Here is a 17,987-nt window from a genome sequence, read left to right as displayed (position 1 = left end):
GGAAAATGAGGTGTTGTTCCTCCAGCTTGCATTGGGCTTCACTGGAAAACAGTAGCAAGCCAGAGACAGATGTTGGCCAGGGAGCAAGGTGGTGCATTGAAGTGGCAGGCAACAGGTAGTTCAGGGTCTTTTTTGCGAGCAGAACGTAGATATTCTGCGAAGCGATTGCCAAGTCTATGCTTCATTTCACCAATGTAGAGGACACCACATTGTAAGCAGCGAATGCAGTAGACTAGATTCTTGGAAGTGCAGGTGAAGTGTTGCTTCACCTGAAAGGTATGTTTGGGCCCTTGGATTCTGGGGAGGGAGGAGGTAAATGCGCAGGTGTTGTACCTTCGCCGGTTACAGAGGAAGGTGCCGTAGGGCTGTGGGGAGGTGTTGGGGATGAAGGAAGTGTGGACCAGGGTGTCCCGGAGGAAACGGTCCCTGCGGAAGGTGGACAAGGGAGTGGAGGGGAATATGTGTCTGGTGGTGGCATCTTGCTGGAGGTGGCGGAAATGGCATCTGATGATCTTCTGGAGGTGGATGCTGGTGGGATGGTAGGTGAGGATAAGGAGAACTCTATCGCTGTTGCGGGAGGGAAGAGAAGGGGTGAGGGCGGAAGTGCAGGAAATGGGTCAGACCTGGTTGAGGGCCCTGTCGACAACAGAGCTGGGGAATCCTTGGTTGAGGAAGAAGGTGGACATTTCGGAGGCTCCCTTCTCGAAGTTGGCCTCATCTGAACATATGCAACGGAGACGGAGGAACTAAGAGAATGGGATGAAGTCTTTACAGGAATTTACAGTCTTCACAGAATCTTTCTGATGCTGTTCGTGTAGGCATCGTCTGACCCAGTTCTTTGGATATCCATTATCCTTGAACACTTGGAAGAGGTATTCTTCTTCCTTTTGGCGTAGTTCCGTGTTGCTGCAGTGTGTTGTTGCCCTTTTAAATAGTGTTCGCACGCAGCTTCGTTTGCATGTGCTGGGATGGTTACTATTGAAGTTCAGTACCTGGTCTGTCTGTGTGGCTTTACGGTGTACATTCGTTTGCAGCAAGACAAATGGGGAACTGCAAACGAAAGTACACCGAGTAGTGACCATCCCAGCACACGCAAACGAAGCTGCGTGCGAACACTATTTAAAAGGGCAACAACACACTGCAGCAACACGGAACTACGCCAAGAGGAAGAAGAATACCTCTTCCAAGTGTTCAAGGATAATGGATATCCAAAGACCTGGGGCAGAAGATGCCTACATGAACAGCATCAGAAAGATTCTACACGCCCCCAAACACTCATCACACTACCCTGCATCAGGAACACGTCGGAACTCACCACAAGACTTCTACAACCGCTGGGCATCAGAGTGGCACACAAGCCCACGTCAACCCTACGACAACTGCTCACCTGAACTAAAGACCCACTCCCTGCCATGGACAGGATCAATGTCATCTACAAAATCCCCTGCAGAGACTGCGAGAAACACTACATCGGACAAACAGGAAGGAAACTAACAACAAGAGTACATGAACACCAACTGGCTGCAAAAAGACACGACCAATACTCACTCATCTCATTCCACATGGACAAGGAGGACCATGACTTTGACTGGAACAACACCAAGGTCCTGGGACAGGCTAGGCAGAGACAAGCACGAGAATTCCTGGAAGCATGGTACTTCACGAAGCATGCTATTAATAAACACATTGAACTTGACCCCATATACATTTCACTATGAAGGAAAACTGGAAGTGAGGCAATCCATCTGAACGGACCCCAGAGTTTAAAACCCAGGTGGGAAAACACACTGACGCTTCATTGGAGGCTGCACCGAGGATGTTACCAAGCATGGTAATGAAACGTCTGCGAAACAACAAACCAGCTCGGTGAGCCAACCAACCTCAAGTTTGATCTTAGTAGGATAATAGGTCGGCACAACATTGTGGGCCGAAGGGCCTGTACTGTTCTGTGTTCTATGGAGTGTAGGATGCTGAGGGGTGACCTTAGAGAGATTTATAAAATAATGAGTGACACACATAAGATGAATAGCCAAGGTCTTTTCCCCAGGGTAGGGGAGTCCAAAACTAGAGGACATGGCTTGAGGTGAGAAGGGAAAGATTTAATAGGGACCTGAGGGGCAAATCTTTCACACAACGGGTGGTGTGTATATGGAATAAGCTGCCAGAGTCATAGAATCATACAGCACAGAAGCAGACCCTTGACTCCAACCAATCCATGCCGAATAATCCCAAACTAAACTAGTCCCACCTGCCTGCTCCTGGCACGTATCCTTCCAAACCTTTCTTATTCATGTACTTATCCAAATGTCTTTTAAACATTGTAATTGTGCCCAGATCCACCCCTTCCTCAGGAAGTTCATTCCACATGTGAACCACCCTTGTGTAAAAAGTTTGATGCTCATGTCTTTTTTTAAATTTCTCTTTTTCTCCTTAAAGATGTGCCCCCTAGTCTTGAAATCCCCATCCCGGGGAAAAGACAACTATCATTCACTGTATCTATACCCCTAATTATTTGAGAAACTTCTATAAGGTTGCCTCTCAACCTCCTGTGCTCCAGTGGAAAAGAGTCCCACCCTATCCAACCTTTGTGTATAACTCAAACCTTCAATACCCGGCAACATCCTGGTAAATCTCTTCTCAACCATCTCTAATAATATCCTTCCTATAACTGAGTGACCGAAGTGGTAGAAGCTCACACAATTAGAGTATTTAAAAGACATTTGGACACGCACATAGATAGGAAAGGTTTAGAGGGATATGAGCTAAATGCAGGAAAATGGGACTAGTTCATTTTAAGAAACCTGTTTGGCATGGATGAGTTGGACCAAAGGGCCAGTTTCTGTGCTACATGACTCTATCACTCTGTAATTGTTCTAATTTTTATCTTTATATTTCACATGAGAAGTTTGGCTAGGTTACAATTGGCTGTGGAAAGCCACAGAACTTGGAATTTTAATCAATGTTAAATAAGAATAACCAAAGTTGAACTTGTTTAAGTAATTAAGAAGTATTTGTGAAGTGAGAAATGCTTGGTGGGGTATTTTATAATGTAGGGCTAGTGTCCCTACAACTGAGACAGGATCCTGACGTTTAAGTCCCATGAGCTCCAGTGGTGTGTAATATCTCTCTTAGAAAATATCTAAGTGAAAAATGCAAATATTCAATAGAAAATTGTTTATAACATTACAAGAAGCATCACGTTTTGAAAGAGAGGAAACTATTCATATGGCAAGACTCACTCAGAGATAGTAGGAACTGCCGATGCTGGAGTCTGAGATAACAAGGTGTAGAGCTGGATGAACACAGCAGGCCAGGCAGCCTGGCTGTTCATCCAGCTCTACACCTTGTTATCTTATTCATATAGCAATACTAGATTTCTCAAAATCTTGAAAAATTTCTTCATGAAAAGTCCTTACCCAAGCTTCAACTACTGTGGAATCGGGCCAACTTTATTCAAATGAATTTGGCACATCCGTATCAGCAGAAGACAAAATGTGGTTTATGTTGGGGGAATTCCTTCCTCTTCTAGAGACATACCACAGGGTGCTGTGTTGGGACCATTATTCTTCTTGCATAAATAAACAACTCTCTTAATAAACCCAAAAATCTTACGATTATTTATAGATGACTACATGGTTTCACATCAAAATAAAATCATATCAGTCTGAGGCAAGATTATCTTCTGGAGTTCCAAAAATGGTGAGACTAATGGGAGATGACATTCAATATTTAACAATGCTATGACATGTCCATTACCATCAAAAACAATCCACTAATAGAATAGAACTAACCAGGCGCTTTAAGCTCCGTAATCAAATTTTTCAATATGCAGATATACAGCTGTATCTGGAGTTCATCTTAAATGTAATCTTCAGTGAAAATTCTGTATTCAGCAATTAACATACAAAGCAAACAGGGCTGTTAGATGTCTGAGGAGAAATGTTTGGTGTTGCAATGAAAATATCAGAAGTTACATATGTAGACCATATTTGGTAATAGAACAGTCCCCTTTTTAATAATTTATAGCTGGTTTTGTGTTTATTTTTCCTGATATCGTCCTATAATTGATCAAATTTGTTGAATTCATGTATACATGGCTGAATTTTTCAAGGCACTTAACAACATGGGTACTGGCAATACAGTTGGCAAAATATGGTCAGAATAAAAATAAGATTCTTGACATTGGAAAAAGAGTTTGATTTTACACATAATATTTCGACAGCTCGATGAAAATCTCAGTAATGAAGCAAAGTACTTCTTTCTCTCCGTTTACAACATCTTTGTTGCTTCTGGTTTATACTTAGATGCATAAATTTTAATTGAGAGGAGTTTTTCCTTTTTAGAATCATTAAAGGGCATCCTCAGAGTAAGGACCTCACATAACTTTGAACAAATCATCTGTAGGTTTAGTTCATTCCATATCTCATACAGTTGCGTTTGAGCAAGTTTCATGATATAGTTTGCTGCTCCACATATGCCTTATCGTTGGAAAATGTTCATAATTCTTTCCTGCATGACAAAATTACACTTCTTAATTTACAGTCATAGACTGGTTAATTTAGGCATTCTGTTCTGTTACGTAATTTTTATCAGTGCAATTTGATTTCAATGAGGTGGTTACAGATAGGATTTTATATCCATTTAAATAAAGACTTCCATGCACAGGTGTTGTTACAGATCATCAACCACAAAGGACTTTTGCAAGCATTTTTAAGGAATATTAATGAATGCAGTTTCCATATTAACTTGCATAGTCCAATGATTCCCTGTGAATTGAATTGAATTGAATCATTACATAAAAACCGAAAGAACTGTGGATGCTGTAAATCAGGAACAAAAACAGAAGTTGCTGAACAAGTTCAGCAAGTCTGGCAGTGTCTGTGAAGAAAAAGTCAGAGTTAACATTTCGGGTCTGGTCCTTTTGTTTTTGTTTCTGAATTGAGTCGTTTATTATCACAAGCATTCTTTGTAAAAATACAGTGAAGAGTGTGTAGGTTATTGTCAGTATCTTGCAAATCTTCTTGTTAGTTTCTCTCAGCTCTGGGACCAAAGCCAAGTATCTCTGGAAATGTATTTGATTTTTCTGTTATTTCATTCCATCCAACTCAGATATAACATAGTCATCAATTTTGCTTGGCCATCTCTGACTGTGGAGGACATGTGGTGAATTGAATATTTGAAGGAAGTAACCGTTCAAAATATTTGCAATTTATTTTTATCCTTACTTCTAAGTCAATTTTTTATTTATGGTCCCCTTCCTTCCTCTAATAGCTTTTATACCACTCTGTTACAAAATTGTTCAATTTAACTCTTTTTGCTATGCTTTAATTCCTAAGTTCCTCTTTACTGAGCTAGCAACCAATCCTTGGAACAATAATCATCCCTATTGCTTGTTTCTTTCTGACTTATACTCTTCCTGCTTATAACTGTATCCTTTCTTCTGTTAGGATCAACGCCTTCTTTTAATTACATGACGAAAAGTACAAACTTATTATACGGTGGAACTATACCTAATTGCTACACCATCAATGAATCCCAGTGTCCTGTTTATCCAGAAACTGTTGAGACTTGACAGAATTTTATGCCATCAAAGCAACAAAAGCACAACTTTTATTTACATAGTCCCTTTAACATAATAAAAGTGTGCTTGACAACAGCATTGTAAAAAAAAATGTCACTGAGCCATGTAAGGAGATAGTAAATAAGATGAAGAAAATGTTTGTCAACAAAGTGCGCCTTGAAGCAGGGAAGTAAGGCAGAGAGACTGAGACTGTAGGGAGGGAATTTCAGAGCATTGGACATCTGAGCATCCGAAGCAACAGATACCAATAGCAGAGTGATTAAATCATGGATGCTTAAGATTCTAAAATTAGAGGAGAGCAGGTATCTTGGAAAGTTGTGGGGCTGGAGGAGATTACAGAGGTATTCAGTGGCAAAACCATAGAGAGAGTTGCAAACAAGAATGAGAATTTTTAAGTCGGGGTTAACCACAGCAAATGCAAATAAGCACGTACAAGAATGATGGATGAATGTGATCTTGTCTAAGGTGAGAGCAGCAGACCATTCGATGACCTCAAGAGTACAGTGTGGGAGCCTATCACGTTGAACGTTGGAATAGTCAAGTTTAGAGATAATAAAGGCATGAGTGAAGGTTTTAATAGGCAGTGAGAGGGGGCAATGATATTGAATTAGTTGGTCTTAGTAATAGCACAAATGTGAGGTTTATAGGCTCATCTCAGGGTCCTAAGTAACACCAACATTGTGAACAGACTAGTTTAATCCGTGACTGTTGCCAGAGATAGGTAGATTAGATAGCAAGGGAATGAATGGAATAGAATAGAAAATCCTTTATTGTCATGTGTACTCAAGTACTTAAGTACACGAGTACAATGAAAAGTTTACAATGTCGCCTCTTATGGCACCATCTTAGATACAAAGTACCTAGGTACAAATCTTAGATACAAAAAAGAAGAATAAGAAAGAAAAGTAGTTGCATTGCTTTACAGTGAATCATAGCATAAGTTAGAAATATGTCATAGTTCAAAGGATAGACATTGCGGTCAGATAAACAAATTAAAAATAAGCATTATGTTGCAGTGGCTCAGCACAGTGGCTTCTTCACATGGTCTGACTGCCTGCTTATCTGAAGGAAATTTCTCCTCATCTGTGCTTGGAGGGGAACTTAACAGCTGGCTTGTTTCCATGTATCTACTGCCCTTTATCTTCTAGATGCACGTTGTCATGGATTTAAAGGGTGTTGCCTCAGAAGGGTTGGTAAGTTTCTGCAGTGTATGTTGTAGGTGGTGCACACTACATCATGAATGTCAGTGGGGAATGAATATTTGTAGATATGGTACTGATCGAACGGGTTGCTTTGTCCTGGATGGTGTCAGGCTTCTTGCGTATTTTTGTAGCTGTGGCCATCCAGGCAATTGGGGAATATTCCATTATGCTCCTGATTTGTGCCTTGTAATGGTGGATAGGCTTTGGGAGTCAAGAGAGGAGTTACTCGCTGCAGGATTCCTAGACTCTGACCTGCTCTTGTAGCCACAGTACTAATGGCAAATCCAGTTCAGTTTCTGGTCAATAGAAACCCCTATAATGTTGTTAGTGAGGGATTCAGTGGTGGTAATGACATTGAAAGTCAAGGGACTATGGTTAGATTGTCTGTCATTGGAGATGGTCATTGTCTGGCACTTGTGTGTCATAAATATTACTTGCCGACTGTCAAATCTGGATATTGTCCAGGTCTTCCAGTGGGCATGACTTGCTTTACTATCTGAGGAGTTGCAAATGATGCTGAGCATTGTGCAAACATCAGCCAACTCCTCCATTTCTGACCTTACAATGGAGAGGAAGTCATTGAAATATCTGACGATGGTTGGGCCTAGGATAATTGAAAATTTATAAATTGCTAATTATACTTTGTATGTATTTGTTCAAGTCTTTGAATTCTTCTGAGCAATGACTGTCATAATTAATTAATTTGTGCTTCGTTTTTTCTAGGCACAGATTGGGAAAAGAGCTTCCGACAGATAGGATTTGAAAGGTGAGTGTTTTTTTCACAGACAGGATACTACTTGAATAAAACAAAATTGTAATCCTGCTTATTTCATGAGGTTTGAGGCAATGAAATAGCCTGTTTCGATGCAGTATAATATGTACTTGATAATTAATTCACTGGTAATCATCTGCAGGCTGAACCCTGTGTGCAAAATGGTCTTGGGCTTTTTCTGTGCAGCCTTAAACATCCTCCTCCTGTTTACTATCACAAAACGAAGTGGACATTCCAGATGTTGTTTCAATTAGTAACAAGAAAAAGTGCTTCATTTCAGTTGCAATTCATACTTAATCCATAATGAATGATAGCAGCTTTCGGCACTGTCTGCTAAATTGGATATTTGGATTGCTGACAGATATACTGAATTTATGGTACTGTCTCTGTACGTAGCAAATTTTAAATTTTTCCTGGGCTCTCACTCAGTCATGATCCAATGGTGTGTAATTTCAGTGCCCTGAACTAAACATTGGCTCAGTGCCAGGGACCAAAATTTGATTCCACCCTTGGGTGACTGTGTAAAGTTTGCACATTCTCCCCATGTCTGTGTGGGTTTCCTCCAGGCGCTCTGGTTTCCTCCCACCGTCCAAAGATGTGAAGGTTAGGTGGATTGGCCATACCAAATTGCCCATAGTGTCTAGACATGTGCAGGTTAGGTAGACTAGCCATGAGAAATGCAGGATAGGATAGGGAGATGGGTCTGGGTGCGATGCTGTTCGGAGGGTGTGCTTCCACACTGTTTTGATTCTAGATAAGCAGAAGATGTGGATTGCTTAATTTACAAACCAGCCATCATTTCTTTACTTTGGGTCATCTATGTCTTGTCAAAAAGAATTAACTTTTCCTAATTTTTATCACTACTACTTTTGGAGTACTTTTCCCCGAAAGCAATTGTTCCAAAAGTCTTGTAGAGGCAAGCATATTCATTAAAAAATATTGATTTCAATTCTTGATTTTAGGTAGGAGCTTTACACAATCTATTAAGGCCCCGCTATATGGTTCTTCAAAAGCTAATTTTGGAATAAATTGAGGATTGGGGTTTCTCCACTAACTGACATATATGGCATGTCTGGCAACAATTGGCGACATATTTATACAAAATTGGCCATTAAAAATATTTCAACATTTTAGCCTTTGTCTATTCCACGTTAGCAAATATTTGAAGTGGTCTTCATTTCCTCTTTAAGACATTGTTTTTCAAGTATTAATAATTGAGTATTGCTTGAATTCAGTTTCTGAGTAGACTGTTTTGTATAACTCTTTCAATTTCAACTATATTTGTTGCACTTCTCTTAAAGAAGATGGGCTAAACATATAAGTCTCATTCTCTCTGCCTTCATTCTTTTCAAGTTAAATTTTCAAAATTTGTATCCGATAACTGAATTTCCAAATCATTTCCCTGTTTCATGAAGTGCTTTTCTTCCAAGCTAATTTATAATCCTGTCTAGTCATGACACAGTAAGGAAACAAACCAGGATGTTCTTTTTGTAATATTCAATTGTCTTTTTCCCTCTATTTTTTCTACAGCCACTCTTGCTGAAGCCAGTATTCTTGTACCTGCCAGATCATTTCCTAAAATAAAATCAATTCCTTCTATAGGCTTTATTTCATTCGTCCATCTACTTTGGTTGAAGCTTCTTTGAAAAACTGTAGTAACTTATTAGACACAGTTTGCCCATTTCTGAAGAAGGGTCTAGGCCCGAAACGTCAGCTTTCCCGCTCCTCTGATGCTGCTTGGCCTGCTGTGTTCATCCAGCTCTACACCTTGTTATCCCTTTCATGAAGCCATGTTAACTCTGCTCAATTAGATCATATTTTTCCAAATCTACTATTACTTGCTTCACTATTGACTTCAACATTTTTCCAGCAATAGAAGGTAGGTTAATTGGCCTATCGTAATCCACCTTTTCCCTCCCTCCCTTTTTATATCGGTGTGTCACATTGGCAGTTTTCCAATCATCAGGTTCTTCTACAGAATTCAATTATTTTTGGAATATTACAACCAATGCAACCATTATCTCTGGTAGCTACTTCTTTAAGAATCCTTGGTTGCAAGCCATAAAGCCCAGGGGGCAATCTGCCTTTAGTCCCATTGGTTTGTCTCATACTATTTCATTAGTGATGGTGATGGTACTTTGGAGTGTGCTATGGTATAGATTCCTCAGGATCCCCATGTGTACCTCCTCTCTAGGCTGCAATAACAACTATTTGGCCATCAAAAAATCTGGGCCATTATAAACTCAACTTATTTTCAAAGCAAGTGGCAAACACTCCTTAGCATCTAAGATATGATCAGGAATTAAATGTGTATTGCCTTAATTTTAAACACAAAGATACTCATACAATATAAAAAGAGAAGTTTGTAAAAGATAACGATTTTCATAAAGAAGGCAAAGAGCAGAAACAATTCTGGTTGGCCCTCTGGAAATAAGGATAAAAGGTGATAACTTCTCATATCCAGTGGATTTCCTGACAGTGGAATCAAATGTTGGACAACTGGGGAATGTTAGTAAAGGGATGACAATGGATAGGCAAAGGCAAACATTTAAAGAGTGCACAGAGGATCTGCAACAATTTTTCATTTTTGCCTAACGCAAGAACAAAATGGGAAAGGTGGCCTGGCCATGGCTAACAAAGGAAATTAGGGCTAGTATTAGATCTAATGAAGGAATATACAATTTGGCAAAAAAAAGCAGCAGACTTGAGGATTGAGAGCAACTTAGATTTCAGCAAAGGACGATTAAGTTAGTGCTGGGTCCACTTTATTCATCATATATATAAATGATTTGGATGATAATTTAGGAAGTCTGGTTTGTAAGTTTGAGGATGACACCAAATTGGTGGTATAGTAGACAGTAAAGAAGGATATCTGGGAATCCAGAGAGATCTTTGGTGGTATGGTGGACAGTAAAGAAGGATATCTGGGAATATAGAGAGATCTTGATCAACTGGGCTGATCAGTGGACTGAGGAATGGCAGATAGAGTCTGATTTAGATAAATGCAAATTGTTGCATATTGATCGGTCAAACCAGGGCAGGACTTACACAGTCAATGATAGGGGTCCTGCGAAGTGTTTTAGAACAAAGAGATCTAAGGGTAGAGGTTCGTAGCTCTTTGAAAGTGGAGTCACAAGTAGACAGGGTGGTGAAGAAGGCTTTCAGCATACTTGCTTTCATCGGTCACAGCACTGAGTATAGGAGCTGGAACGTCTTGTTGCAGCTGTACAAGATGTTGGTAAGGCCACATTTGGAATACTGCATACGGTTCTGGTTGCCCTACTATAGAAAAGGTATTATTAAACTAGAAAGAGTGTATAAAAGACTTGCTAGGATGCTAACTGGACTGGAAGGTTTGAGCTTCAAGGAGAGGCTGGATAGCCTGAGACTTTTTTTCCTGGAGGGTAGGAGACTGTGGGATGACCTTATAAAATCTATAAAATCATGAGAGACATAGATAAGGTAGATAGCCAACAGCTTTTCCCCATGGTAGGGGAGTCTAAAACTAGAGGGTGTAGGTTTAAGGTGAAAGGAGAGACACAAAAGGGTCCAGAGAGGCAATTTTTTCACACAGAGGATGGTGAGTGTCTGAAACGGACTGCCAGATGTAGTGGTAGAGAGGAGTACAATTTTGTCATATACGAAACATTTGGACAGGTACATGGAAGGGATAGGTACAGAAGGAGATGGACCAAATGCAGGCAAATGGGACTAGATTGATTGTGAAAACTGAGTACATGGACAAGTTGGGCCGAAGGGCTTGTTTCTGTGCTACAAACTCCCATGAGTCTATGACAGCTGTAGACTGCTGGTAGATGTCTAATTCTGATTGTAACCTGGATTCAGTTCCTCAGGAACTGGTCATAGTCCATCTCACCAGCTTTAACAAGGCATCTTGTGGTCAGATCTTGATGAAAAATTCAAGAATGTTATCGCAGAAAATGTATTAAGTTCATTTGCTGGTAAGAAATGCCTTTTAGGGGCTATCTAGAAATTGCTATAAAATGAAACGATGTACCATAAAAAAAACCAAAATAAGTGAAAGTCAGGACCAATATAATGAAATATAAGTAAGCCAAACTTGGGCAAGGGAAGGAGAGTAAAATTAAGATAATGGAAGGAGAGTTAAGTTAACGTAAGGGAAGTAAGTTTAAGACTAAGACTAGGTAGGGACCCCAGTTGCGTATGTCGCATAACCTGGAGTATGTGGAAAATCTGAGGCAGTGCTGACAGTCTGCATGAACACGTCTGCAGGAACTGTCAATGGTTTAATTAGCTTGGGCATTAGCTGACAGACAGCAATGCATCTCTGATGCTAGGGATTACATGGATAGACATGGACATGCTGCAGTTTATGAAAGCACAGTCATAAAGGGAATGGGGTGACCATCAGTCAGAGGAAGGGTAGCAGGCAGATAGGAAAGCCCAGAGCACATCTCACTTGAGTAGATTTTCCATGTAGAGAGTGCAGCTGGAGCCCAGCTGCACAAGAGGAGAGCAAGAACAAACAGAGAACAATAATGGTAGGCAATTCAATATTAAGGGATGAAGATAGGCATTTCTGAGTCACAGAAGTGACTCCAGGATGATGTTGGGGTCAGGATAAAGATATCACTGAACAGCTTCAGAGTATTCTGAAGTGGGAGATCAATCAGTCAGAGATCATGATTGACACTGGGACTCACAACATAGGTAGAAAGAGGGATGAAGTCTTGCATGAAGAAGATAGGGATCCAGGTAGCATCTAGGATTTAATCTAGGATCTAGATTAAAAACTAGGATCTCAAAGGTTGTAATCTCTTGATTACTCCCAGTGCCACGTGCCAGTCAGTATAGAAATAGGTGGATAGAACAGTGAATGTGTATCTGAAGATTTGAGCACAAGAGAGGGCTTTAGGTTTCCAGATTATTGGGTTCATTTATGGCAAAAGTGAGACCTGTACAAGTCTGATGGGTTACACCTGAACTGCAAGAGGACCAACATCTTGCAGAGAGGTTTCCTATTGCAGTTGGTGTAGGTTTAAAATAATTTGGCAGGGAGATGGAATATATAGGCGAAGCGGGCTGATGTCCAGATATATGTAGAAGAAGAACCAAGTCAGTCTAAAAGGCAGTGCGAATATAGTCAAGACACAAGAGAACATGATAATGCTGGGTGGCACTTATTTTAATGGAGTAGTCTTGCAAGTAAGGCAGATGAGTTGAGAATGCTGATTAACACATGGGATGTAATATCATTGCTATCATGGAATCACAGCTGAGGGAGGGATAGGACTAGCAGCTCAACATTCCAATAGAATCTTTAGGCAAGATTAAAGGTGGGGAGGGCTGGGAGGTGGGGGTTTATAAAAGAGGATGTGATGTTACAATCTTGATCAAAGAATCAATTCCTGCAGTGAGACAGGATGATATCTTAGAAACGTAGTCCATCTCAACGGACCCCAGAGTGAGGCAATCCATCTCAACAGACCCCAGACTTTAAAAACCAGGCGGGAAAACACACCGACGCTTCATCGGAGGCTGTACTGAGGATGTTACCAAGCATGGTAACGAAATGTCTGCAAAACAACAAACCAGCTCGGCGAGCCAACCAACCTCAAAACCCACAACCCGAGCTACAGATCTACTCCAAAACCATAGATATCTTAGAAAGTTCCTCAAATGAGTCCCTAAGGATAGAACTTAAAATAAAAAAACAGGGGGACAATAACTTTGCTGGAAGTGTGCTATTGTCCCCCAAACTGTCTGGGATATACAGAAAGACAGGTACATCAGCAAATCTCAGAGAAGTGTACAAGTAATGGGGTAATAACTGCATGGGGATTTCAATTTCCCTAGTCTTAACTGGGGTAGACAAATTGTGAAACCTTAGAGAGTGTGGAATTCTTAAAATTTATCCAGGAGATCTTTTTAATCCAGTATATAGAAAGACCAATGAAAAGGGGTGGTGCGGGGTTTAATTCTCATAAACAAAACCATGTAATTGGTAGATGTAGCGGTAAGGGAGCATTTTGATATTTAGTGACCATAATTCAATAAGATTTGTGGTAATGAAAGATATGGACAAAAATAATCCAGAAAGAATGGTTCTGGATTAGGTGAAGGCTGATTTCAGTGAGACAGGAATCTGGCCAAAGTGGACTAGACGCACCTACTTGCGGGAAAATCCACATCACAGCAGTCAAAGACAATCAAAACTGTCCTGAATCTAAATAAGGGAAACTTAACGATATATGCAATGCATGCTAGCTGGGTCAAAATTAGGAATATTGATAACCTTTAAATTCTTTCATCCTCATTATTGATTATACTTTTGGAGACCTAAAGTCTGTAGCTTGCCTTCTCATAAAAAAATAACTTCTTTGTCCTTGTTACATTTGGGGTGAGGTATCTGTTTAAAACACAGCTTTTTCCTGCAATTAACCCCTTTACTTCAGAACATTGCTTCTGCAGGCAGCCTTAATTGACCATTTATCTTGCAGCAGCAGATTATCAAACAGTGTTATCTCCTGTCTCCCAGGAAACAGCTTGTTTATGTTGGTTCTCCCCAGGATGGTTAATTCACATATTGCTATAACTGGTTTTATAACAGTTTCTCATTGTTCCTTTCATCTCAAGAAACAGTTTATTCCAGAAAAAGAGTTATTGTTACTTTCAATCCATGTGTAACAGTTTATCTTTGTTGATTTTTCCCATCCATGAACAGTTATTAAAGTTATGAAGTTTCCATTGCTGCACCACATAAGAGATTAGCATATAAAATTAAAGCACATTGGAGTGAAGGTAATGTACTGACATGGATAGAGAGCTGGTTGCTGACAGAAAACAGAGTAGGAATAAATGGACCATTTTTCAAGTGACTTTTCCAAGCAGCCAGTGAGTACTGGGGTACCGCAGGGATCAATGCTTGGACCCCAACTCCACAATATATATTAATGGTTTGGATGAAGGAGCTAAATATGATATCTTTAAGTTTGAAGATGACATAAAACTGGGTGGGAGGGTGAAAAATAGGAGGGAATGCAAGGATACTTCAATATGATTTCAACAAAATGAATGAGTAGGCAAATGTATGACAGATGAAGTATAATATTGATTTTTTTTTTCTTTACTCATTCACAGGATGATAGTGTCACTGGTTAGGCAGCATTTATTGCCCATTCTTAATTGCCCAGAGAGTAGTTAGAGTCAACCACATTGCTGTGGGACTGGAGTCACATGTAGGCTAGACCAGGTAAAGATGGCAGTTTCCTTCCCTAAAGGACATTAGTGAACCAGATAGGATTTTCCTGACAATCAACAATGGATTCATGGTCATTATTAGATTCTTAATTCCAGATATTTGTTGAATTTTAAGTCTATCATCTGCTGTGGTGGGATTTGAACCTGGGTCCCTAGAACCTTATCTGGGTTCCTGAATTATAACAGTCCAGTGATAATACCACAAAGCCATTGTTTCTCCCAAGTGAGGTTATCCATTTGGTAGCAAAAAGAGGAAGGCAGATTATTATCTGAATGAGAATAGATTGGAAAGTGAAAAGTGCAATGAGACCTGGGTATCCTTTTACACCAGTCACTGAAAGTAAATGTGCAGGTGCAGCAGGTATTGAAGAGTACAAATGTTATTTTGACCTTCATAGCAAGAGGATTCGAGTGCAAGAGCAAGGATATCTTGCTACAATTGTATAGGGCCTTAGTGATCCCACACCTCAAATATTTGTGCTGTTTTGGTCTCCTTATCTGAGAAAGAATGTTCTGGCTATAGAGGAAGTGCAACAAAGGTTTTCCGCACTGATTCCCAGGCTAACAGGCCCAGTATGTGAAGCGAGATTGGATTGGTTAAGACATATTCACTGGAGTTCAGAAGAAAGGTGGGGGGTGGGGGTGGAGGTGGGCCGCGCAATCTAATAGAAACCGATAATGTTCTAAGAGGACCAGACAGAGTAAACAACACAGGAAGGATATTCCCAATGACCAAGGAGTTGAGAGCCTGGGATTACAGTCTAAGGATATGGGGTTGGCTCTTTAGGACTGAGATGAGCAATTTCTTAACCTTCTGTAGTGGTGAACCTGTTGAATTTTGCCGAAATGGAAAATGGTTGAGGCCAAGACATTGAACATTTTCAAGAGGGAATTGATAAAGTCCTTTGGGCTAAAGAGATCACAGGATATGAGGAGGAAGCAGGAACAGGGTGCGGAGTTGGATGATCAACCATGATTATATTAAATGGCAGAGCGGGCTCAAATGGCTAAATGGCCTATTCCTACTCATTTTTCCTTGTTGCAAAGAGGGTAATAGTGAGAATGCAGGGTCAGTATGTTCATGTAGAGGTGAAGGATCAACAATTCCTAAAAACAATGCCAAAGGATGTACAGAATTTTAATAAAAGGACAGGCATCTGCTAAGACTTGAAGTCTACCTAAAGCACTACCTAGAGCTGTATCCACTGTCATGACTCGAAGCTAAATCAAATAAGACTCTCTTATCTATACCACAGGAAGACTAAAACATCCAATGATCCTCAAAATTGACCCCAATAGTTCCTAACCAGACCTTTTGAATAACCAGTACCAGACTTTGTGAATAATTAATAACAGACACCAAGTTTATAGCTTAAACAAAATAATTAACAATTTATTAATAGTACAGTAGCTTTAGCAGAGCGAAGCAAACAGGTAATTTAAGTAATGCTTATGATTTAGACCTAATCTTCTTTAATTCTAGACTCCCAACTTGCACAAAGATAGATAAATAAATAGTCACAATCAAGAGATAAGTCAAAAAAAGAAGAGATATAGCTGGCTAGTTCACCTAAGCAGATTCCATGATCCCTAATGTTACAATCACATGGGATTGTATCTTGTTTGGCTTCTAACGACATAAATGCGAGCAAATGGGTTTCAGTAGGCTCTCAGGAATATTCACTTAAAAATTGTAACCAAGATTCTATTCTCTGAATTTTCAATAGGTTGATAATGGGATGACAACCAGGGAGAAATCAAACCTCCATCCTGTAGCTTTTGCAGTCACATTCCTTCTAATTTAAATACAGTCCAAAAACCAGCTCAGACCTTGGTTTCTCTTTCTGTTTTGTTAATAATTCTCTTTGTTCAACTGCTTGGCGTTAATTAATATCTAAACATCTAACATCTATTTGAGCATAATGCATCTTCAGAGCTGAAATGTCTGTAGAGTACTTTGAATAAGAATCAACCTCAATTAAAATTCAGGCCTGGCCTCATTAAAAATATCAGTTTTGTTTGTTCTCTTTTCTTAAAAAAAGACATGCTGCTGATTGCCGTCAAAAGGCTACCTTCAGTTCTCAGCTCGCTGCTTACATCTCCACATCAAAAATGGTAAAAATTAACAATAAAATAATGAAGGCCTCAACACTTCTTTTAGAACCTCTTTTTGACAATTTCGCCTTCTTGGAGCAGTAGTCACATTTGGCTGAATATTACAATTAGGTAAGTAAGGAGGCAGCATATAGTTTGCATGCTTGTGCCTTAATGTGTCAGGGTGTGAGCAGATTGCAAAGCACTGTAATTCCACTTTTTACTTGTGAGCATCTAGAGGTAATGCATAAAAAGTAAAATGCTGTGGATGTTGAAACTCTGAAATAAGAACAGAAAATGCTGGAAATGCACAGCAGGTCAGTCAGCAAATGTGTCAAGAGAAAGAAACTGAAGACCTTTCTTCAGGGCTGGGAAATAGGGGAATGCATCGTTAGCAGCTAGCAATGAAACTGCTATAATTGAAGTCATATGAATATGTGAATTAAGGGCAAGAGCAAGACATTTGATCCCTCAAGCCTACTACACAAATCAGTAGTATTATGGATGATCTGATTGTAGCCTCAGTTCGACCATCATTACTCTTTGTCTCCCTTGTTAGTCAAGAATCTGTCTGCTATTGCCTGAAAAATATTGAGTGACCCTGCCCTTGCTGCTTTCTGGACAGGAGATTGCCACAGACTCACAACCCTCTATGGGGAAAACATTGGTCTATGGGCTGTAGTTGTAGTCTGTCACAAGGGGAAAGATTTGTTCAGCATACACCTATCAAGTCCCACCACAAACTCATATGTTTCAATAAGATTGCCTTTTACTCCAGCATATTACAAGTTCAACTTGTCAAATCTTTCTTTATAGGACAACCACTCATCCCAGACATAAGTCGAATAAACCTTCTCTGAACTGCTTCCAATGCAATTATGTCTTTTCTTAAATAACAAGATTAAAACTGTATACAGTACACTACGAATATTAACAGAAGTTGCTGGAAAAGCTCAGCAGATCTGGCAGCATCTGTGAAGTAAAAAATCAGACTTAACATTTCGGGTCTGGTAACCCTTCTAAGAAAGGGTCACCGGACCTGAAACATTAACACTGATTTTTTCTTCACAGATGCTGCCAAACCTGTTGAGCTTTT

At 39.9% G+C, this 17,987-nt stretch overlaps 1 protein-coding gene across 1 annotated transcript in view; it reads left to right on the top strand.

Moving 5' to 3' along the window:
- The window catches only part of LOC109920528 (piezo-type mechanosensitive ion channel component 2-like), a 696,943-nt gene that overhangs the window by 269,716 nt on the left and 409,240 nt on the right, over nucleotides 1-17,987 (top strand). The window contains exon 4 of the mRNA XM_048596193.1: nucleotides 7,507-7,549. Within this exon, the coding sequence (XP_048452150.1) occupies nucleotides 7,507-7,549 (43 nt within the window). The remainder of the gene's footprint in view (nucleotides 1-7,506; nucleotides 7,550-17,987) is intronic.

The sequence above is a fragment of the Rhincodon typus genome, chromosome 4, assembly GCF_021869965.1.
Source record: "Rhincodon typus isolate 14 chromosome 4, sRhiTyp1.1, whole genome shotgun sequence".
Lineage (NCBI taxonomy): Eukaryota > Metazoa > Chordata > Chondrichthyes > Orectolobiformes > Rhincodontidae > Rhincodon > Rhincodon typus.
This window is presented reverse-complemented; position numbering and strand designations above follow the sequence as displayed.